Below are 26,252 nucleotides of genomic sequence, written 5' to 3' on the forward strand. Positions count from 1 at the left end.
GAGTTAAGTCGATAATTTTATTCAAAGATAGCCAGGATGTATGTTTCGACAGCAATCATTCATATGATCTAATTGTTGTGAGGTTTAGGGCCACTAAACTCCTATACTAGCTACTTGTTGAGATCACTTTTATAACCTTAAGTTGTCTATCTGGGTGTCCTACTACAAGCGAAAACAAATTTTTATACTTCAGAATATGACGTCAAGACCTGATAAAAAATGTTGAGGTTACCAATCAATAAAAAATTCATTCTTCACGGTACTTTTATCTTTGTAAAACTCTCGTTAAAAACATCTATGTATCTTGCTTACTTACTCGTAACTAATGACTACTGAATAACTGAACCTAAAAGACACTGGGAGTTTTAACAGCTGATTGCTTCGAACAAAAAACCATTTACCTGCCCTACGCAAACTGGATACCAAAAACTGATTTGAGCTTCTAAAATACGCCACGGATTTCAGTCAAAAATACACATATTCAAAATGATTTCACATACAACGATTAGCGGACAAATATCACATATAAGAGAAATATAAAAAGTGAACGACGTCCGTGAGAAATAAACAAAAAGAATACCATACTGAATAAATCTTACACTGAAATAATAACATGACACGCCGAAAACTTAAACATTAAAACAAAAGGATAGATGTTAAACTGTGCACTGACTACATTAGATTAGAAATAATAATGGAGAGCAAGCCACACGAAGTCAAGACATATTTTATCATATTTTAATACACACTTCCTCTTGGAAAGTCGATTTCTTTCATTCCAATTCCCTGTTCTAAAAAACATTTTAAGAATCTTAGGTAGTGGCCAACTTATTAGAAATAAATGAATGAGTCACTGGTTTGACATAACTTTTTTAATCTCATAAATAAAAGTGTTGGTCATTGAAAACCTTTTCAAATGTTACTCATATTTCTTTTTTTTCAGCATGGAGCTATGAGTTCGTCTCACTATCTAATGCCTCATATCAAATATTTATCAACAAGATCCCAGTTGTACCAGATGTTTAATTTGTGGAACATCAGCTAAGACCTAATCAATCATAGAACGACATTTCGAGTGCGACAGTCCGACTGAAAATTATAAACTATAGGACTGTAAATTAACAAGCAATGGCAACATTACTCCTGACACACCACTCCAACCCATCACGATATTGTTGTAAAATTCTACATGAACAATGAATGTAACTTTTTTTCAATGCAATTAAATTTGTCAGCAGCACTGACATTGCAGCAACACAGATAGTTGGAAGTTTAGTGAGACACTATTTCTTCAAAAATACGGTAACTAATACTAAATTCAACCACACCTCGCAAAAATAATTGGGAATTCATATCTAGTATATTCAACCACATCTCAGAGTTCTAGGTTAGTAACCATCCCAATTGTACTGTTAACCACTTAACAAAACATTATTAACGAAACTATATTGATTTGCATGTAGTTCTAAATTCAAACAATTAGGTGACAAATTACAACTGATTTGTGTAATCATTACTCCATCAAATACCGGACATTTCAGCAACTAATCATTTTAGCACTGATTAAGTTGGTTTGCTGATTTTAGTGTCATCTCCAATCTAGGCAAAAACTAAGGGAGTTAGATTAGAACGTCGTTCACCTTAGTTTTTATGTATGTTGATATACAAATCCGCTCAGCTGTTGCCAACGGCATCAAATACTGAAGTGGATTTAGATGCTACAGGGAAACTTTTGAACTCTGTATATCTGATCTTTCTTGACTCCGTAGGACTAATGAACATGTTTTAGGGCGACAACAAGTAATTCGTGTGTTGTACGGCTGGTCACTGGTTCCGATTCCATTGCAACGATTTCCAAACGTCAAATGTTTGTATAATATTAATGACCTAATGTTTATGAGCATTTTCATTATTTCTTCAAACTATTCATGCACATTTTAGCAGTCCTGAAATACTTACTGAGTTAATGTACAAATATATAGTGCTTCCACAAGCCTGGTATTCAAAAGATCATGCTTCATAAATAAGAATGCATTAAACGCTGGGAACAATCAGTATCATGATGACTTCTGAATAAACCAACTAATTCTAAATATACATCAGAACAGTAATTACTCAGCAGGCATCAATAAACCTTTAAATTTTTTACCGGTATATTTGGTATCGCACAGACACTATCATTTCCTTCATATGTTTGGAAGCAAAAAAAGTAGTCTGCACTGAGGGATTTTCGGGGGAAACACCACCACAAATGTAGTAGCCAACAATGCTAGGAAACAAAAATCACTTGTGACTAGAAAGAAAAAAAGACACATCGAACAATACTTGACACTGAAAGTAAACTGATACAAATTTAACACTTTTATACATCCACATTCATCAAAGCAATAATAATATTTATTTTTCACAATCATGTAAGGCTTTTTACCATCACAGAAGAAAAATTAGAAATCTTACGTGTTTGACGATTATTGACAAAGGAAAATATGAATAACTAAAAGTTTTAGAACAGAAAACATTTCTGCGTAGTTTGCTTGGCATAAAAAATAAGGAGACAGAAGGACAGAACAAAAATTAATATTGCGATTCGTTGTATCATTTAACAAATTATGATCTACTACTGTCAGTATCGAATTGATGCACAAAAATACTAACGTCATACTGATAAGGTTAGGAAAAATATTTAACTCATTTAACACTTTAATTTACCAGGAGTAGTATAAACAAGTACAAAAATCATCTCTAAAAAATGTGTGGATGAACATTCAGAAAAACGAAGGATGTAGTCACGACTCCAGTTTCTAATACCCGCAAATATACATTGGCCATTTAATGGAAACAGTTTGCTTTGTTTAAAGAATTAGTGATAACCAGTTTAAATTTGTTCACTAATAGAATCGCTTCATTTGCCTTTGACGCTTCTTATAATATTTATAGCCCATATATCCACCACCACTAATAAATCCAAATACGAATAACCAAGAAAATAATGTAAGTACGCGGCTGAATCTCGATGGTGGAGTATCATCGACTCGAGCTAAAAAAAAAAAAGAAAATTTACATGAATATCTACAACAAGCGATTACTGAATAACACTTATTACCGGGAAGTGTTGCTTCGAATGCAGAATCCTTAAATTAATCTTATCATCATTCGACTAATGGTAGTATGTATATTCACTATACTCTGGTGTTTTTGAGTATAAAATTACAGTTTAGCTACAAAGTGCTCAATTAAGCCAGCCACATTATAAAGACTGTGACTGGGAATGTTAATCAGGATTAACCCCTAATCTAAAAATAGTTACTGATTTTAGACTTCAGAGGATCATCAGTGACCAGTCATAATCAGCTAAATTTGTACGTGGATCAACCGTAAAAATGAATGTGTATGCAACCCTGGTAGTTGTTATGTACATAAATGCTAACCAATATGACTGAAATCCAAAACTTAAAGTGGAGGAAGACTGTAATCACACATTTTAACTAAATAATCCAATGAGAAGACGAAAGTCATCAGAATTATGTGATATATTTACATAATACATCATTTATCAACCCATAGTACTTCAAATCATAAAGATTTAAATGCTTTTGATTCTTTATCTACCAAGCACAACAGTTCAGTACTTCATTATCTCTCTAAAGTTTAATTTCGATAAAAAAAAACGATGAAGGATTATAAACAAGTCATTTGTACACAGATATAATCCAATTATGTATGAGAATTCAGTTAATTAGAAAATATTTCTTATTATAATTGACATCAACTAGAAGACCACTGATGAAATTAGAGATGAAGAGGTAGTTATTCAGATTTAGTTTTAAATACATTACTATAGGGCGTAAGCATTAAAGAGAGGCACTTGAAGTGACTGAGAAATTCTCACTTTTGTCAGCTGGTCAGGAAGCAACAGATAAGGACGAATGATTTATAATGCAATATGTCCTCAATTCAACGAAGAAAGGATAAGGTCGGATCCTAAATCCGGATTTGGGATTAGAGTATAAACAGATTAACTATAAGAACTAATCTTTACCTTAAGTATTTGTTGATATTTCCGTTTCTAAAAGCTTGCACGTTTGATAGACAACATTTTGGTTTGATATATCCACTACAATTGGCGCGCCCTTTGGTTTAATGTTTATCTTAGTGAAACCTTGAAATAACTAACAAACCTGAAGGCCGTGTGCTGGATCTCATAAGAACAAGGGAGGGTAGTAACTAATGCGTCTCAAAATGAGGATAAAATAAATATCACTGCTCTGAAAGTGCAACACTTTTCAAATTATTATCAATTTATGATAAAAGCAACATTATTTACACAATTCACTTCAAATCAACTAATTTAAAAACACAAATACTAGCAACAAATTACATTAACTTTTGCATACATTATTCAATAGGTGAATGCCGTATTGTGTATAAAAACATGTTCATTAAGATATTGTCAGTTAAAGACTATTTACTAAAATAAAGTCAGTTAGTCAGTGACAACGTAGAACTTCGTACGTACGTACATCAGTTCGAGTTGTCATACCATATCAACACACAGATACAATTGTCGATTCAGATCCCCTAATAGTAGAGGTAATATGAGTACAAGCATTAGTCAGAGAGATTAGAGTTTGAAGATGTTATTCAAGGAGTATAATCCCGTGAAATAAACTTGGAAAAATAAAAAAGGGACATGAAGAATTCAGAAGATTAGAATTTGGGTGAACGCAAAGAGTGGATGCACCTGTGCCATTGCAAACGATTTTGAGCCATGTCATTCAAGGTCTCTAACCATCGGTTGCTATCGTCTCGCGGATCTCAACCACGAGGTCTACACCTACCAACATGGCTCGGTCCACTTGTCAGTGACTTCATGGATTTGTGCCACGTTTTGGTCTGGCCGTCCCTAGCTTTTTCCCAACCTACTCCTACACCATGAAGCATCGCTCGTCGGGGCAGTTGGTGGTTGGGCATATGTAACACATGTCCCAGCCATCTCAACTGATGAAGTTTCACTACTTCATCAATCGATTTGCCATCCTTACCTATTATCTGTTTCCTAACAACTGCCTTACTCGGTGGTCCCGAGATATACGAGCAATGCTTCGAAGACACTAGTGGTGTAAGAAAAAATGTTTGGCGAAAACTTCACTAAACAGGAAAATTAAAACCATAGAATTGTGTTAGATATTTCAAAGTTGTGCATTAATTTGGAGTCAATCAGATACCCTTGACTTCATTGGTTTGAACTAACATAAAAATGTTTCGTATGTACTGGTGACGAAACTTAATATTAATAATGTAGTCAGAGAAACTAAACGATGCAGCATAAAGCTGTGTCTGGTCAATCTCAAGGACAACATTTGTTTAGTATTCTTTACATAGTACATGATCAATATAAATTACAATAAAGTATCCCACCGTGTATGCATTTTAAAAATCATTCTACATAAATCTGAGCAATTTCAGGTTGTGATTGGAAATCTCTGCAATTTGCATATTACATCGATTGCTGGGGATAAATAATCACTACAAAAGATTTTCTGCATGCTATTTACTACACTGTCAGAATTCCGAAAAGTCTAGAAGTATTAACTTTTAAATTTATGTTGTTGTGAGATGAGATATCATAACAGACAGAGACAAGAGAAAACAGATAGTGGCTTCTTGAAAACCAACTAAGCAAACCAAAAAATTTTCAAGTTTTCATTTTTTTTCCAAACTATGTAGGTTAAAGAATATATTTAAATCCACTTTTAGAAGTAGGCCATTTGATACTTGAGTTTAATTCTCAAGTTGTTTTGCGTTTCGGTGTTCTTAAGGTGAAAAGTATTACTGGATAGTAAAGATTTAGATCAAAATATCAACCCATTACTTGCTATTGTAATCGTCTGAAGTAAATTCTTATAAGATTAGAGTATTTTATTGGAGCTGAGATCAAATACCTATTCCGAGTTCCGAATACAGAAGGAAAATAATAACGAAAGTTAATAACTGATGAAAATTCGGTTTCTGCGTTTATAGCCCTACAATAATAATATAAAAAAGCGTTGGCAACGAAAATGATATTCAGAAATTGATATTGACACACCTCTTGGTGCAGCCTCCTGATCAGCTGATGGTTCAATTTTAGAAAAGTCAGCGAACGGATCGTCCTGTAAAAGAAACAAATATCAAGGTTAGTAGTAAGGGCAAGTACATGTTCACAGTAAACAACTGAAAAGTTATTTAATAACAGCTCAATTACAGCGGTTTAGTCAAATAAGATCTTGCTACTCCAAATACTTTACAATCAAACATCAACAAATAAATAATTGATACCAGATAGGTTTTGTGGATATTATAGTAATTTCAATGGTCAAGATCATGGGTCAGTTGAAGCTAGACCACCATGAAAAACCTGCCGGCTTAATGGTCTAGTGCTTGCATGCGAAATCAGTAGGTCATGGGTTCGAATCTCGCAGAAGGCGGGGTCGTCGGTGCGCACTGCTGAGGAATTCCACAATAGAACAAAACGTTTGTCCAGTACTTCCAGGTTTTCCATGGGGGCCTAGCTTCAACTGACTCATGATCTCAACCATTGAAATAAATAATTACTGAGAAAATTAGAAGTTATTTTGCCATGGAAGGTAATTTCCAATGAAAGCACTACCGAAATTTCTACTGGTTCTAAGAATAAGAACATCCTATAATAAAAATGATCAATAGCAAAAGCGCTGAATGCTCCCGTTAGACACACCTGTTAAGTGTGAGCAAGCTCTATCACTTAGCTGCAAATACTGTGATTCTACATATTTATGACGACATTTCTGAGACCATTAACACAACAACTAGAAATTACCTACTCTACAGACAAAGCAAAAAAGTGAGGAATCTTGGCAGATTACAACACTAAAACTACAACACATGCCTATTTATTTGATTTGAAGAAATATATTTCGGCAGAAAAATTCCATACTATGGTATCCTAAATGAGACCAATCAATGACGAATACAACTTACAAATAAAACCAATTCCCATAAAATCACTTTATCTAATCTATTTCTATGAACTAAAAATCCCCATGATGTAAATTAAAACGACAAATCTGAGCGAAAAATGTTTTATACAGGATTTACTCTGTATACAGTGATGTATTTTCACATGAAAACAATTAAACCAGTTAAGGCAATTTATAGGTCAATTATATTAATGGAACAGAATACGTGGCCAATAATAATCAGTAAAATGTACAAATTTGTAGTAAAATGACATGTGTACTAATCTTGACGAGAATAATAACAACGTAAATGAATGATTCAAATGAGAAGTAGGTCAGAACAAATAAAAATCAATGGAAAGTTCGATGCGCAATATCACATATTGATTGGAGTTAGATAAATAAACCATTGGATGCTGGCTCAATGGTTCAAATTTTGAAAACTCGCTGCCAGATTTAATTTTTTTTCAGGTTTCATCCCTATGCGATCGTAGATGCACTACCATGAGAAGTTCATACTAAGTCAGAATAGCTGTCCAGTGGTTTCTGGTTCTCAGTGATTGCCTAACCAAGGCTAGTTCCGGATATGTTGCCTCACCACATGAGCACTACAAGACTAAATTGACAAGACGAATCGCAGAGTAGTAGAAGTAGTCAGATTACCAATTTCAATAGAAAAGGCCATCCATAGATGACATGATCCCCAAAAATAGACGAATCAGTGGACTTAAAAAAGTATAAAACAATTTCTAAACTCAAGATCCAAGGGAATTCAAAGGGTAAATGCATCTGCGACAATGCGACCGGTTTTTAGCCATATAACCCATTGTCCCCGACCATTGATTACGATAACTACATGAACCCCAGTCAGGTAAACTGAACCTACCAACACGGTTCGACTGAACTCTCAGTGACTTCATGGACTGATACATACGTTTTGTTTCGGCCGCCCCTCGCTTTTTCCAAACCTAATCCCACATCAGCCAACATCGCACATCGAGGTATATGGTAGTTGAGAATATTTAACACGTGTACTAAATATTTCAACTGATGAAGATTCGCTACCTCATTAAGCGATTCGTCAATATTACAGTATGCCTTGAGTCAAACCTCAGCGCTACCCACTCAGTGGTCTCAAAATATGAGTAGAATGATTCGAAAATGTCTAATCGGGTACCAGTAATCTTTAAATGTCCTCTATTTTCAACAGTTAGATTTCACAACCATAAAATAGAACACGGCGAACCACTACAACGTGATTTCGTCCCTTTTTGTGAAACGGACATCTCGCCTACACCACAAGTAATCCAGGTTGGCAAAAGTCAGTCGAGCTCTTCGAATCGTGAAGAAATTTTATCAGACACGAACCCAATAAGACCGATGAGACCTTTAAGATAAACGAAGAGGGTAACTCTCAACTGCTTCACCTCTTATCACCGGTGATGGAGTCGACTCAGACTAGTCCTAAAGCAACATTTAACACATAATAGTCATTGAAAATTATCAATAAATAAAAGAAACAACCAGAACAATTATATATATATATATATATATATATATATATATAGTGAAGTAGAGATAGGTAAAGGATGAATAACAAAAACCAAACAAACGGTATAAAAAAATTGGTAACATCGTCTATTAAGTTTTATGGAGCTAAGAAAGAGGCAAGTGTTACGAATCTCTCCTGAACGCAGACTAGAGCTATGAGCTCGGAATCCTATGACTTTTCATGTGTAAGTGACAAGATCAAACTCTGTTGTGAAACTTCGAAAATACAGAATATACCACTTGGAATTATTTATTTTTATCTACCATATGGCTACTATTAACCAAGTATGATGAAATGGAGCTACAAAATTTCCGTTTCACCCCTTATCAACCACACAAAAAAACGTCCATTCATTCCTTGATTGAGTTGCGTGTTGTCAAGTGTTCTTCACAGGAACAGCTGATATATTCGTATCGTGGACTTGTGAGAACGAGTGTGACAATAATTATAATATCTACTTTGACCTACTTCTTATATTGAATCATCTATTTATGACGTTATTATTCTTACCACGATAAGCACACGTCATCTTACTACAGATTTTTAACACACGTTCTTTTAGATACGGAGAACTAATAAGCAGAAAGACAGAGTAAATTTCCAGTTTATTGACCATTATTCCATTTGATAAAAGGAAGTATATAAAATGAAAACAAAATTCAACTACTGTATTTTGTACCATATACAAGAGGTTAATTATTACGAAAAGTGTAATTCATAAATTTACGTGAAACAATATAAGATCATACAAGACTACACAAATTGAGACATAATAACACAAAACCTGCTGTTAAGCACAGTACGATATGATGCATTACTTATTAAAAAGAACCACTCACACAAAATAAATTTTGTCAAGTACAAAAACAATAAAGAGTGTGCGATGGAGAAAGATAATTTGAAGACAGAATTTCTCATGCGTAGGCTAATATTATTTTAAAGAAATATAGTTTTGCAATTGAAATTTACGGAAAGGTGTTTGTGTTTATTTTAGTCTCGGAATGAGTTTTTGATACTTTCTACTCACAAATTATAATTTTAAGGCAATTAAGTGATCATCTTACTTCACTGTATAATACACATTGATTTTAACTTGAAAAAGGCAATAATTATATCTGTGTTTTTGTATATTCCATTTGAAGAATTTACTTTATATCATTATTTGTAATCATTACTTGAAAAATGATGCAATAAACGTTATGTGATTGAGTACCAATCAGATTTAAATTAGTCACATTAGAAATAGAAAATTTTATCAGAAACATTTCAAAACCAGTCAGAGATAACCAATGTATTCAAGGGCATACGTACTTTAGCCTAGGTCCCTATTTGTCATCACTACATAGGAGAAATTAACAAAGTGAGTGGCGAAAGAGTCCTGATAACAGTAGCATCAATGAGAAAGACTAAATTCTGATGGATATGGTTCAAAAGAAAACAAGTAGCAAAGTATATACAAAGGAACACTGAAACTCTAGGTCAAACGGAAAATGAAGAGTGAAGAAACTTATGGCACTGAGACCGATTGTGAGTCATGTTATCCAAAATCTTCATCCAGTGATCGGATTCAATAAACAAACACAAAGCAGATAGTATTCGGCAACATTTAACATAGCTTAGTTCAACAATCAATGGGTTTATGGACTGGCGCGACGTCTTGATTTAGCCACTTAGTTTTTTTGCAACCCACTCCTACGCTGTCCAGCATTATGCATCGAGGTAGGCGATTGTTGGACATACGTCACATGTTCTAGCCATCTAATTCGATGAAGATTCACACCCTAATCAACTGGTTTGCCATGCTTTCCTAGTACTCAACATTTAACCCAGTCATTCCTCATTCCGTTGTTTCCCTATACATGATGAGTGTTTCATGTAGGAACTATATGAAATCAAATGGGGAATGTTTCCTATACGAAAACAAGAGCGTCGTGAGGCAAGAAAAAACGTTAAATGCATTGATTCAAAGTGTTTTCATTATCGAACCTGTAAAAATATTCGATAAGAAATTTTGATTTCAAGCTGGTTGTAACTCATCCGTTATACGTGACCTTCACGATTTCATGAATATATGGATTGAGTACGATTTTATAACAAAGAAATTTCAAAAAATGGAATTTTAGGATTTCACTTGTTGAACCGAAACAAATGTACATGAGGTACTCATCCGCTTGGTTAATGACAATTAAGCAGTTGAGTGGATAGTATAGTATTTAGATTTTACCAGAGAATTCATCCGAAAACCTGGATATCAAAAAAACTATTATTGAAAATGAACAGAAAATCATATAAGATATGTGGTACTTTGTTTCACTAATATATATATATATATATATATATATATATATAGGATATGGACTAAATATTCGTACACAGTAAACTCACTTTTCGACCAATATCCAGTTCATAAGTATGAATAGAGTATATGTCGTGATTATCTGGGTAGGCAAAAATAGGACGAACGCAGACTATTAGATACACAGTAATCATGGTTATCAGAAATGAAGAAATGCAGATCGTTACAGATAAACAACGCCATACTTACGTGACACTGTCAATGTAACGAAAAGCAAAAGTCATAAAAGATGAATACACAAAACACGGCGGAATGAATATAATGTTAACTTTGAAAAGAAAACTGACTCCATCAACTAGTCGGACTTGTTCTGTGTAACTTAGTAATTTGTAACTCTACTATAGATAATTACACAGACTAACAGTAACAGTAAATAAATTTCACTAAATCCACTTATGTAGGAGAAGGTTAACTTGATAGCAAACTAATGTTCCAAAATCAAAACTACCAAATGAGTTGAAAATGATTACAGAAATTAATTTATTTAGAAGCATATGTGAACACATTTTGATATAGTGTAGCAAAGATCTAAATAAAGTCAAGAGAATGAACCATGTGTACACACCATATGTAAAGTATCATGGAACAATGATAGTAGTAAAAGACTAGAAATAAGTAGTTCTGTAATAAACAAACGCAAATGAGAATAAAATAAGTAAATGTCAGTTAATTAAGCATTAAATTATTGAGCTAAGAGAGAAATAAACATTTCCTTACGTTATTACCTCATTACGCAAGTTCTTTTTCTAACCCTCTAACATAACTCGATAACCTTATATTTAAATAACCGAGCTTTATTGATTTTATTTTTGTACATAATCATATATAAGGCAGTCTGCTTGAATATCTGGGCTACTTGTCCCTGCCATCTGGATATTTCAACAATTTATATATTTTCTTGTTTGTTTTAACACATCATTATGCTTATTAGTCTCATAATCTATTCAGGTGCGCTTGTGAAAAGTTTACGACATCTCACTGTACAAGTCACAAAAGAGACATCGTGGTTGCTAGCAATATGCAGTGAAAAGAATATACAGTATTCAGATGTAGATTCCTGTACTACTAACACCTAACTGGCGACCATTCAATATTTATCGCAAGGATCGGCCAAGAAATAAGGAAAGAAAACTAGTTGAAACACGTTGTACTAAGAATTGTATATTGTACCAAAAATATAATATTGAATAATAATAATAATAATAATAATAATAATAATAATAATAATAATAATAATAATAAATAATAATAATAATAATAATAATAATAATAATAATGTGTACAAAACCAACCAATGATGATTAAAGTACATGGTTTCCAAATGTCGTAGTTTGTCCAGGTGTATATCAGCAATAACACTCATACAAAAATTGTTTCAAAGACAAGCACAAAAACTTGTACTCATTAAACGAGTAGTATTATTACTACTTAACCTGGGATAACATATGTTAACTGAACTGAACAATAGCACTGAAAACATAACCTCAATGAAAGGAGGACCATTAAGAACTTAATTTTATGACACCTTATCCCACATCCCATGTTCACCTCAATCTTATAAAACATGAAAACCTTTATAACGATTAAGCATGGATAGAAAAAACCTGGTATATGCGACCGAATTATAACCAAATAGGCTGTTTCGTATTAATTGTATTAATATTTGTTTTCAAATTGAAGATAATGATGTGGTGGTTCCTTAGTCTAATCATGAATCAAATCACTTTTTACTTTATATTTTCACTTATTTCTATGCCTATTTGTTTGTTAAACTTTCTTTTTAACTAGATTACTATAAACATAACATTGAAATATTTGTTTTCGCATTTTATCCTGAAATCATCATTCTATCATAACTTATTGCACTTAATTAATTGTAGAGTATTCAAAGCTGAATTTTTAAGCACTTCACATAGTTATTTGATAAGACAGTACTAATCATAATATTTGTAAATAATGCTCATATTCTACATATTTGATAGTAATGTCATATCAAATGTGTAAAAAAACTGGTACTGAAGTTATGTGTACTTTAGTCAGACAAGAAAATGGAACTAGTACTGATAAATTATTATTGAAAACAGTTCACAATGTGAATCAAAGAGATTACAATTTGTTAAATTAGATGTTTGTTGTCAGTTCATAAATTATTCAGCGAAGTAAACTGAAAACCAACCGATCAAACAGTTCAGCAAAAATGGAGAAGAATGGTTTACAAAAGTTGATTTGTGTAATCAGCTGAGCAACCTTAAAAGAATAGCGTAGGAACCCATTAAGTCCCTCGACTGTCGAAAATTTCTCAGAATTTTTAGATAAATGAAAAACTACTGAGATATAGAAGATTGGTTCAACTCCTGAACCAATTTTTCCTGTATTTACATCTCAGTGAATGTATATAATCTATTTAGAAAGAAATTCACACAAGATTTTTAAAAAGTCAAGGTATATTTTTAGCCCTAGTAATTGAAACAATGTTATATTACCTGAAAGGTCACCAGTAGCGGCTGAGATTCCAATAAAATAGCCAGTAGGTAAACGTACTCCGTCAACTGTGAAACAGTCTACAGGATCTGTAGCACCTTGATATTTCAAAGAAACCTGAAGATTGAGAAATCCCATACGTAGTAAACAAACTTGTCATATACCAAACATCAGAAAAAAACATAGTTCAAAATATACAACAATCTCAAGTTTTTGGCACAAAAAAGTAATACATCAGTCATATTGTCACCACCAACAATCTGCATGTGTCATAACTGATTAATTATACACTTTATTAAGACGACTAAGTTAAGGAATTACTTTATTTCTTATCTAATATTTTTCCACAAATTTTCTCTAAGTAGAGACGTCAGTTGCATGGACATGCGTCCCAAATAAGTTATAGATTATGTTTGTTTAGAAAGCAGAAGTTATTGTGAATAGTTAGCGTCAAAAATAACCCTTAGTGGATAAACAGTAAGTTCATGAGACGCAAATCCAAGGTTTTTTTAGTTTATGGTAAAACCTATGATCAGTAAATGATAAAAATGATATTAAACTATGTTTTATCAGTGAATGTAATATGGTAGGGTTGTGGTACCTAAGCTAAAAATCTACAGCAACTGATCTATTAAGTCCTACGGACGGAGGTTAAATTAAGATGACAGGACATCTAAAGTGCGTGATAGGAAGTGCTCTATAATAAAAGATTGTAAATAAAATCGAAAAGTAACTATTTTTGATTGAAGTTTTCTAAAGAACTGGTTGCTATTGAGTTTAATTGACACAAGTATAGATCATGGGCTAAGTTTGCAACAATGTATTTAGTTATCATGACACATTTTGAGAGTATGTTATCCGAGTCTACAATAAGTGTCAAAACATAGAAATAAGCCAATCCTACTGTACTTACACACTTATGCAGAAAAACATACAGTTAAAATGCTAACCTTCAACTGGTTATTAGCGTAACGAATTGTGGCCATTGAGTAGTCATTATTACGAAAATTAGATGAACAACCAGCTAATTCAGTTAAAGTTCCATCCTTATCATGGTCATAGTGTTTAGATCCATCGTTAATCATTGCACTGACATAAGGATGCTCATGACTATGCTCACCATTTTGATTAGCGTAAGTATCAAAGAAAACGGCCAACCCACGGAACTTATCTCGACTGCCGAATGCTGGCCCTATGAATAAACAAGTTTAATTAGCGAAAGAACTTTAAAATAACATACCACTTGAAGGAGGATGTTGAGTATACCAGAAAGCAAATCCATCACCGACCAGAGTTTTGGGACTATGAACATGGAACAAAATAACCACCTCCCAATCACGAGCAAATAAAGGTTTTATATTGAAAATACCTCCTTGATTACTTTTTACATCGGAAGTTAGGCGTACGAACTGAGGTTCAATAATCGTTGATCCATAAGGTACCCAGTGAGCTATCAAAAAATTATATATATAAAGTCTAAGTGATATATAAGTAGCAATAACGATTGAATGTGAGTCACACCATTATTAGCCTTACTGCTTCAAATTCAAAACCGAAGAAAGGAAAACGTGATTTCTATTGAGATGATATGAAAACTACCTAAACCCTCAAGAATAGAAACCGATGAAATCCTACAAAACCATGAATTTATTCTGAATGAGGGATACTAAAACACTCAGACAATCACGGATGTATTCAATTATAGTATTACGGTAATATCGTTCAAAACAGGATACTGACTCAGCTAAAACACAAGACTTTATGGGAGGTTAGTAAAATAACTCATTTACTTCGCTAACGACATCTGAAATTATAGCCTTAGTAATAAGTTGGCAACAAATCTCCAACACAAAGGCACAAATTAAGACTAACTTGGGGGAGAATCTCACTGAAATCATGAACCGACTCAGTTAGACCACCACTGAAAACTTGGAAACACCGGACGCTTGTGTTCGTCCTAGTATGAGGGAAAATGTTTAAAAGTTAGAAAAATAAGGCTACTAAAATCTATTACAGTAAACTGTGATATGTAACATAAACTTTTAAACTAACGCGCGTGATGTCAAAAAATTTGAGAAAACTCAGCTGGCGGAATATTTGTAACGGAAGTCACATTTTACCACTCCAATTGTTATCAACTCTGCTTTCTCATATTTTGGAAGCGAGTACGGATGTTTGGGGAAATGGCTAACGATATGGGTGTGAAAAAGGCCCTTTATCTTCTAAAATCAAATTCCCTGAGATGTAGCCTAGCAGTTTAATTTGGTTCTTAAATACTGAGCCAAAGGTTTTAGACCTTCCTTACTTTTATGTTTTCTGTACTTGTTTCCTTTTTTAAAGTACAGAACTTAAGAAGTGAAATAAGTCACCAAGTTGCATCGGTTTGACACTTTCTACAATTTCATGTCATTTCGATGTCAATAAATACGGTTGAACAGTTTGCTATATTCCAGTGGTTTTTGTATTTAAAAAGCTCTCTAAGCCACTTCAGGCTTTACTACCCTAGTTATACAATGATAGAAACGCACAACAATATAGCACGTACAAAAGGCACTATACATCTGACTACCAAGGGAGAAATTAAAGACATGAAACTTTTAGTGAATAAACAGAGAAACAATCATGCACTACTTGAGTGTTTGAAATTTCAATGCGGAAGTGTGAACTAATTTGTACCACAATTATCGGTTTTTAGTTCCATCATCTGAAGTTTATAGCTATTTTTAATATTTATAAAGTTTTGGGAAACCTAATTTTGATAAATCGTTTACATCTGATTGATAAATAGTTACGGATTCTATGTAAATATTTGGTTTATTCAGACGAGATAAACTCAGTAACATCGACAACTAGCCTTGCTGTTGTCTATTTGGCTTTACAAAATTCCATTTTCGCTGTTAGGACAGTGTGTAACGGCAGGGGTGGATCAAAGAGAAAAAATGAAGTGGCCTACATACCTGCATTTTGTTCAATATTTTTAGTTTTCTTATAAAGAACAGTGTAAACCAAGTTAATCGGCAAGACTATGACTTATAGACGACTTTTCAACGATAGTAGTGGCCCCGATTACACCCTAACCACTGAGTAGGGTCAAAATATAATTACAAATCATTGAGGAATGAGGAGTTAGAAATTAGGATTGATAGGTAGGGTCAAGATTTCTACCACGAGCTGACATAACCAATAATCCAAAAATGCTATTTAAACAAATAGGTAAACAAATTTCAAACACGAACCCAGTAGATGCACTTAAATTATAGTAAAATATTAGCAGCTAATGACTGAGTCAATTTGCAACAGTACATAAACACCTCTATCCCTTGTGTTTGTGTACGTAAAAAAATTGTTTTTTTTATCCTGTTTGCTCTTTTGTAATCGTATTTTTAATGCCTGGTCATTTTGTCAGTTTATTTTTTTAAAACATCAAGGAATGGAACGTACTAATGAACTTAAATACAGGATTTAAATAACCGGTTTTTAGTGCATCTTTTGTCACGGCCTCCATTTATGCCCCACTGTTGCTGTATTAAATTGTCGTGAGCGTTTACGACTGAAACGCAGAACGATGGTGGCCAGTAAGCAGCGTGTTTCGACTTAGTAACCAGTAACACTGCAATATTAACTGCGTTTCGGGTCGAAAAGTAAGCTTAGGCAACGTAAAAGTTGATTCCTGGAAATATATTATTTATAAAACCGCGTCGACATGGTTACGGAGTAGGATTATATTTGAGGTAATGAAAAGAGACTAAGTCGAACAACACTGGAACTGTATCAGAACGATAAAAATAAGCAAAAGAAACCAATCGGTCTATACAATCTTATGAAAAAGACACGTATTCAGTACTGCATATTGAAATTCTTAATAACCCATATAGGGACGAGACAAAACTTTGAATAAATAAAAAACTCACGGCTTGAATATGGAGGAACGAGTGAGTTATCTCTGATGTGGTAAGACGAATGTACTACATTGGAAAACGACAGGCAAAGAAGAATCACTAGCATTGCACGGACGTGCCGGAAAATTACAATTTCGCGCTGTGTGGTATTATTGATTGCAACAAACGAATCCAACTTTTTATTACATACAAATAAAAGGCTATGACCCTTTATTTGCAGAAAAAATCGGAAGGTACACGTTAATTTAGTATGGTTGATTTTATGTACACCATTTTCTTGAGAACTGGTCAATCTACAAAGAAATGTATTTGTTAGTATGCTTTAGGAATCAAATAGTAGGTGAAAGTTTTTGGCTTCATGAGTATCCCTCTTTGCATTTAGTTTGAAGCCCAAAATTGTGTCTTCCGAGCCACTTAAAACTGCCTGGAATCAGATGAAAGGATCTTTCATGTTCACATCAGTTTCACAGAATCCTATGCTTCACTCAGATCTGTGGTAGGTTAATTCAAAGACATTTAGGTTTTCTTTACTGTCAACGCTGCAGCAGACCTTACAAATAAAACTCACTCCCCGTTTCAGTAAGATCATGAGGACGTTTAGATGCTGGAGATCAGAAGTTTAAACTGAATGAGCTTGCTACTGGCAAACATTCATCAAATGGCTAGATATATTTAACAGTATCTGATTGCCTGCTTTCATTCTATAGGGTTTTAAGATTTTGAAAGCAACTACTTCGCTCAATTCAGTGACTTCCAATACATTCTTTTCTGACTAGAAAATTCGGGAGAAAAGTTGCGAATACGTGTTTGATAGTCATGTTTCCAGAATACTTGTGGTATGCAAAATGTACGGGGATAAAGTATCGTACGTTAGCAGAAATTAGTATGAAGCAGTTTGACACCACTAATGACGAAAAGTCTCTGGAAGATAAGACCCATATTCAGTTAAGACAAAGGACTCAATAATTCTCCTGAAAGTCATAAACACGTCTAGACGTAGTTCTGTAGTGACCTGTTTTTATCACGAGAACACGATTGGTTTATTGAAAACAATTATTATTATAACCAATTGTACCGGTGAGTGTTTAGTGTACCCTTTGTTTAACTGTGCTAAAAAGCATCCATTATTCTCACACTTTGATTGTGACCTCGCGCGAATTCGGTTACGCTCTGTAACCAAGCTTGTATCCTGGCACGATCTCGGTATTCTTGCGATACCACGAGATCGCCAGCAAATATATCTCGACTTGGTCCATTAACTACCTTCTGATATTTGGCTTCCCGGGGATTTTATGGATTTATTTGGCACGTGTTTCTCTGTAGCGGTGTTCACAGTCAACTGCGACTCGGCACCACACTACAGTTCATTCAGTATGAGATTTTGTCTCATCATGTGTTTTAAGTCAGGTGTTTAAAGGCTTTTCTGTTCACCATGAAGGACTTGTAAATGACAGTGATTTTTCAACTTTGGATGGGTTCTCTTCTTCATATCATCTGCTTGTATATGGTAGGTGGACACTTGAAATCATGTCGCTCATAAAATTTTAGTCAGAATACAGAAAATCCGCGAACCCATCTGAGATCCAGAGTTTGTTGCAACATTTCATGGAAAGCCAATCGTCACAAATTACCGATTATCAAAATCACATCCGATAATTTCACGGCTAAAGTCTATGCAAGGTCCCACCTTAAAAAGTGATGGTTAACTATAAATGTTAGGAAATGACAGAAACAATTTGTCCCTGGTGAAAGCTTTCCCAGTTGAAAATTTTTGGTTACCCAAGCAACACAAAAAGGGGAATAAAGGGGTAAATAGTGCGGATTTCCCCCTTTTTCGCCGTTTTGTTGATAAATTACCGACTTTTCGCCTAAATTTCCGCTAAATTGTCTACTTTTCGCCTAAATATCAGCCAAATTACTGACTTTTCGCCTAAATATCCGCCAAATGACTGACTTTTCGCCCAAATTTCCCCTGAATTGTCTACTTTTCGCCTAAATACACACAGAACTACCGATTTTCGATCCATTGACATGTCTCCTATTTTCGCCTTCATTTTCAACAACTTACCGAAATAAAACTGCAATGCACTGGAAAACCGATGTATGTTAAAAACATTTTACTTAAGAGGAAAATAGTATTATTGTACAACATTAGAGCAGAAGCTTGAGCATCAATCGTTTTGTATATCCATTGTAATTGCCAAATCAGTGTTATTTGAAAAGATCTACAAAAGATGAAACAGGTGATGTATTATTCATAAGGCATTTGCATCTAATCTAAAGTTAACTGGCACAAACACACATTCTCAACACTTCTATAGTTTCCCAAGTATGTAATAAAGTAAGTTCTTTGACAAAATAATGTTTATTAAATTGTAGGTAGAACATAAAAAAATTGCACGGGTTGTTTCCTTCAGCCACATTCGTTCGCCTATTGAGAATTGAAGTTGTTGTCCTGTGAATTATTAAGTTTAAAAAACAGAAAAAGTCACAACAATCTATGAATGACATGTCTTGGCACAGCCAAATACTATAACCTAAACTTACGGTTATGTCCGTCAATACTGATGACTGTAACTATAGAGCCGTAAGGAAAGATATCACTTATAATTAATACATACCTGCCCTTTTCTCCTTCTTTTACGCTTTATCACTTTGTCTCTGACATCGTGAAAATAACCTTGTGTGGCTATGTCGTACAGCTTCGCAAGGTCTTTTTCGTTGACAGAGGATGACATAAAGCGATTTGTTAACGCACCTGAAGTTTAAATACTAAAAATTAGTTACTTCATATGCAGCCATAAAACCGGAACCATGGACACGCTTCGATGCCGATGTAGACGAAGATGTCTCTAATTGCGTCGAACTAATTTGTGAACATGTAAATAGTCATGAAACTTACTTAGCAATAGGCGAAACTAATTTGTCAAACAACCTGAATTTGGGATATTGAACATGACTATTGCCAGCCTGCATTTCAGCAACATCCATGTCTACTGAATTGTAAAGATATTCTTGTTTACGCTTCATGGCAGCTCTAGGAAATGTTACTAAGATTATTGTACATACCTCTTGGGCTTCTCAGTGTTATGTGGCAGAGTGTTTTCATCCGTTTAATAAACAACATTGTTGAACTCAGTTACCTTTTGGGGTGCTTTCATTAGCAAACTCACTGAACGAAAGAAAGTCATATTTTTTCATGAAAGCAGCTTTCATTTTATTCCACCTTCTGTTATAAGTGGATCTATGACAGCCAAGAGAACGTGACAAGTTCACAGTGGCCCTACGTCTACGAACATTCTCACTGACTTCAATAGAACTCATAGTATTGGCCTTACAAGGTAATCAGTTACAATGAACATGAAAATCTGAGAGGACGTCACTCACTTGCATCACGTAAGTTTTTTGTGATGGCTCCAAAGCATGTCGGAACACTTTAGCTAAACAACAAACGAAGTCAATCTATATGCGTATCAACCGAATGCCTGGTTCCGTATTTTGTACATTGTTTTTATGACAATACTTTTGTTTTTTTATTAAGCAGTGCCTTAATTTGTCGAAGTTTATGAAAACTTCAGTTCTGGATGCGCTTCGTTCAAATACTATACGTTACGTATAATTGTCGACAAATTTCCCCCAAATACACGACGTAAGGGGGAAGAAGCGACATTTCCCCTAAATAACCGACGTAAAGGCGAAAAAGCGACATTTCCTCTTTATTTACGCTTTCGTCCGCTTTATTTCCCCTTTCTTCGCCTTTATTTCTGCTTTTTGTGTTGCCCGGGTAGTCTCGGGGTTTTGAAATATCCGCAGAGGTGTTATCGCTCCTGCGAATCTCTTTGATTGCGAGTAGGAAAGTGTACACAAAACTAACAACAGGCACAATCAGGTTAAACCCACGTGTCGTAACCATATCACAGTTCGTTCATTCAAGTAAGTCACTGAGCTCCAAAGAATCACAACAACAAAGGGTTTATATTGTCATACCACTCATGAATTAAAGTGCGTAGAATTTATACAACGCACTGAATAACTGAGTGGCTCTGGACTGAAGTTATAAAGTCTAATTTGTAATCAAGAAAATCAATGGAACCTGTGGCAGCATTCAGGTTTCTCTGTTCAGCGATAAGATTTTGTGATTATTAGAAGTATTTGAATTTTAGTATAAACTAAGAATCCCAGAAATAACGCGATTGGATTATGAAGTACTAGATAAGCATGAACGAATGTACTGTACTTGGAATTCAAAACCAAGCATTCAACAAGTACAAAGGAATCATTAGTTCATTCAAACACCACAGATTTGTTCTAGGGCGTAGCACTTAGTAACACCAATGTCACTCGTGTGGATCTATAAGGACTGTAAAATTGGTCACTGGTTAAGGAGAATAGAAACTGTGAGATTAATTCGAGCACCAAGTGATATACCAACTCAAATTCAAACCAGCTACGAAGAATGATTATGGTAACCACCATAATTTGACTGTCAGTGAGATACTATAATGTGGCAGAGATGTAAATATGGCAACCACAAACAAAATAATAATAACAATAATCTGGAATTTATGGGAATAAACATGAAACTCGTCTATAAAAGGTGGTGAAGGATGTTACATTGTATGTGGGACGAAACAAATTATTGTCACATGTATGAACGAGGGGGCTTCAACACAAGTACGACATATATTTATGTCAAGACCAAGTGTTAGAGGAATCATGTGGTGTGAGTCAAGAAACGTCAGAAAATCTAATTTTCTACTCATTGGGAATTACAAACATATTATTCATTTACATGCCGTTTGAATTTATTAACTTAATTATATTGAATGCAGTCTCCTCACGATCATCCCAACTGCCTGTTTTATCTTCCAAAGAGGCTAGAATTTCCCGGTTTTCGTCGTAATTCCGTGTTTTGAATGTCTTTGACGAGAAATAAAGTAGTCTTCAAAATATGATCAAACGATGTTATGACCACATAGTTCATCACTGGAAGTGCGTTGGAAATTTCCACAATGTGTTTCACTCGCATCTTTACGCACAGGATTTTTATTGGTTTGATGGGGGTTTTAAGGCATAACTGAAAAACAGACACGTCAACGATAGCACAGAACGCTCACCACCACTTTGAATCTCTCTGATATTGTTTGTACACCAGCAAAAATATATCATATTTGTCAAAAAAGGCATTAAGTTGTGTTGTCAAAGTTCTCAATCCCTTCATTAGTGTTTGGTATTGTTGGGACGGTTTATTCCCAAAAATTCATATTTGTAATTTTATCATATCGATTAAATATTTAAATATTTGAATGGGAGTCAAATGATGAACTTATCGATTAAATATTCGAATGCCTGTCGATTGATGAATTTAATGAGTAATGTTTAAAAAACATTTTACTATGACAATATCGATTATATATATTTGTATGTATACGTTTTAAATTGTTTTTGTGGGCTCGCTCGTTTCTGGTTGTTTGTAGAATATATTTTCCATAACAAGCTTGAACTTCTAGATAACGTGGCTGGAACGCATCAATAGCTAGATTACTGGTCTTTGGTCACTGAGTCTTATTCTCGTTCGCAGATTAAATGAACTCGTGAAGCTTCAAACCTAACAGGTATGTTGCTTATGTCGCTGTTATGAGTAATAATTATATATATTTCGTCAACAGAGCAGGTATACATCGGTTTTACACAAATGATCAACATTTTGCAACATCGGTTTGCATATAAGATGCTTCACAGTTAGGGCTATTAAATAGAGCTATCCAGTGAAAACAAAGAGCAATACACTCGTGCAGATGTCTCAGAGAGTAATTATAGGGTTAAAAATAAGCCAATGTGTCGTAAGATAAAATTAATGGTTGGCTCACAAAATGCACATGAATCTTGAAAGCTGAGGAGAAAATATGCGAAAAAGAACCCACAATAACTTGATGAAGACGATATTTTGTGGTAACCTGCCTAGATGATAGGTTAAAAGCTCCATAGATGCAAGATCGCTGTTAGTAGGCAGGAGATTGAGAGGTTCACTTGACTACCCTTCAGGATAGTAGTGAGTGTCATTTGTGACCGAGTTTATTTGAGAGGCATCGATAGGTGGAGTATGTTATATGACTATTCCAAGTACAAATCAAGGAAGGACATATATTTGTTATTTAAACACGTGAAAATTGGCACTTAGTGGCAACAAACATATAGACGTCACACTTTGTCATTCCACTTGTCCGTGAAATATAACTGCAAGGAAAAGAAAAGCAAACTACACTTGGAGTCTGAAATGAATTAGACATGTGGACAGCCTATGATGTCTGAGGAGGCAAAGATGTGTTCGCGCGTGCTAGATGAGTGCAAAGGAGGGTTTCATCAAGAAGTTTTCAAACGTATATAACATATCTGCCATATGTTTTCAGAAGAAAAACTCCTCCATACTATTGCACACTTGATGAAAAAAAAAGTTTTTCCGTAATTTTGATGCCTATCTTTCAACTTTAACTGCAGATATATTGAAGGTTCTATATATGTGGAACTTGAGTAGAAACAATATCACAAGTGGAGTAAGCAATATATTTAAAGAGCTCAAAGTAGGGAATCCAATTTGATTTGGGTTGTCTTTTCCAGAAAGGGGCAAGCCTAAGAATATGGCACCAGGCGCGATAGTAAATGGAAGAGTCAGCTTTAGGCGATTTGCAAATGAAATCCCGTTGCATTCGCTTCACCTTCAGTACATCCGATAATCACATGTCGGAAGATAAGAACAAATATTATTCATCGATATGTCTTACATAAGTCCTGTAAAAACTGATTTTAGATACATTTTGAAAGAAGTTGCGAAAAATGAACCCCGGTAATTGTCGCATTTTATATGATTCACCGAAGATATGTTCAAAGATGTTAAGAATGTGCAAGTAATGCATCACGAGGTCAGTTATTGACGTGCATTTGGGCAGGATATTCTCGTTAATTGTTGGTTTTATATTAAGAGACACGTCTCTAAGATATAGCCAGCCGCAATTCTCTGTGTTAAGTTCTAAGCTGATGGGCCTACACCAGTAATCGAACTTGTTGGGTTCATGCATAAAACGAAGTACATCGCAAACAATAAATTTACAGATGACTTTTAATTCATCAGCGTAGACGTAGGTGTCATATGTAGTAAAGCACATACATTTATTGATGTAGATTATTAAAAGCAATGGAACCAAGACACTAACATTTGCGGAACCGCTGATTATTCTTCAAGTTGAAGTGTTCCGGGTCCTTTGGTACATAAACTGAACTTTAGCAACATTATCTTGGGTGGTCAAATTCGCAAACCCCATTCCTTTGGACGGAATCCCGTAAATCAATTCGCTTTCTTCAATCTGGGCTTTTAAATCCAATATATCTCCTCTTAAGCCATCTTCTTGCTCTTTAATAACTTCCTCATCCATATTGTCGAAATTATAATGTGCGCGTCTACTAACTAAGCCCTAGATACCATACGAAGAAACAAATATTATGATATGTTGCTGAGGGTAAACTCCACTCTTTCAAGTCATCTAGTTGTTTTGTAGTCTGTAATGAAGGTTGTGTTTTCGAGTTATTTAGCCACCTGATATTAAATATTTTCTAATAATTTTTAATGGAGGTATTACATTGCTACGTTGTGATTTTCTACCATCATGGCTGGGTGAGCTACAATTGACGTGTCCACAGCATGATGGAGCTGTATTTCAGCCGTAGAACACTTTTCGATTTTCATGTAAGGTAGCAAAAATGACAGCGAACAAAGCGCGCTCTTCATCATGGATCGCAATTGTGTAAACAATAATTCCTCTTCATTTTGGCTGGTTACCAGGTACAAGGTTAAAACTGAGGTTGAGATTGAAGTTTATTCTCACCCTGATGTTGACTATCTTTTACTCCAGACTTCAGTTCATAGTGAATAAGCGTGTTCGGTCTTTATCCTGAGCTTATCTCCTTAAAACATATAATTTTGAGTATTGATTTACTATCTAGAGTCTTTTTAACAAAGATGGTGCTGGAGGACAAAGATCACTTAAAAAAGACTCAAATAAAATAAATTGAACCAGTTTTGTTTCAGAGCCATTTTTAGTACTTAGATGGGGGTGTTGAAGATGGGATTTGATGGCGCCGGACACTGAGTTCGGCTTGTGACATTTGTTCTTTGTAGAAAATTAAAACCCTCTTTATGTCACAAAATTTAGTCATGATGTTAGTTTACATGTGAGATGTTCTTCAGTACGATTGGTTATTTGCAAATTGCTTGACCGTTTTGAGCCGTTCTTTAACAAATCACCCCACAGATAAGTGTGCTAATACCAAACAGTGCTATAATTTTCCAGGTTTTACTGATGATTTACTTTCAGCCATTCTGTTGTCAATTACCTCTGCACATTTAGGAGACGATGAATAATGATCAAGGTGGTAGTTCATTAGATAATTGATGTTCATAAAATTCCTCATGTTATGTTTTCCCGTTTTTGGTGCCGAGTACTCCAGAAATATTGGTCCTCTCGTAGTAGCTACATGTATCACTGCTAGTTGCATGAAGAAACTTAAACAGAGCTTTGCGAAGTTCAGCATACTTCCTGTTCTAGTTAAAACATAGATCAAATTCTTGTGACATATAATAGAACTTACATCGGTACCACCTAGACCATATGGTCGCTCGCTCCTTACACAGGCAGTCGGGACTTCAAATTTGTGCTCGGTGTAGTTAGTGCTAATCCCGTTCTCTTTGGTAATGCAGTAGGAAACGCTGCAAAAGAAAGATTGACTTCCATGTTATCCGTGAGTTGAAACGTTATCGGTAAATGTGGGATGATAATAATCATAATACATATATTGACATATATGGAGATATGACGACGTAATCAAACAAAAGAAGTACGAATAACCTTCTTCTTAGCAGAGAAAATGAAAGAAGTGGCAGTACAAACAATGTGATATTTTTAAAAGAACAAACCGTAGTAAATTAAATCAGT

General features: G+C 34.5%; 1 protein-coding gene across 2 annotated transcripts; it reads right to left on the reverse strand.

Annotated features, from left to right (window-relative positions):
• Positions 1–509: 509 nt before the first annotated feature.
• On the reverse strand, positions 510–24,695 carry LMAN2_1 (Vesicular integral-membrane protein VIP36; the record flags this gene model as incomplete). 2 transcript variants are annotated; one of them, XM_051215825.1, is made up of 8 exons in its annotated part: positions 510–3,037; positions 6,089–6,152; positions 10,915–10,967; positions 13,369–13,483; positions 14,317–14,558; positions 14,607–14,816; positions 17,278–17,558; positions 19,334–19,397. In XM_051215825.1, the coding sequence occupies 7 exons, from the start codon at positions 17,369–17,371 to the stop codon at positions 2,889–2,891; spliced, it is 927 nt and encodes a 308-aa protein (XP_051066359.1). The 2 variants fall into 2 exon arrangements, with proteins under 2 accessions (XP_051066359.1, XP_012798747.1); XM_012943293.3 differs by lacking the exon at positions 19,334–19,397 and adding an exon at positions 24,580–24,695 and having other exon boundaries at positions 2,889–3,037.
• Between the last annotated feature and the right edge of the window lie 1,557 nt (positions 24,696–26,252).

This window comes from Schistosoma haematobium, chromosome 4 (genome assembly GCF_000699445.3).
Source record: "Schistosoma haematobium chromosome 4, whole genome shotgun sequence".
Classification (NCBI taxonomy): Eukaryota; Metazoa; Platyhelminthes; class Trematoda; order Strigeidida; family Schistosomatidae; genus Schistosoma; species Schistosoma haematobium.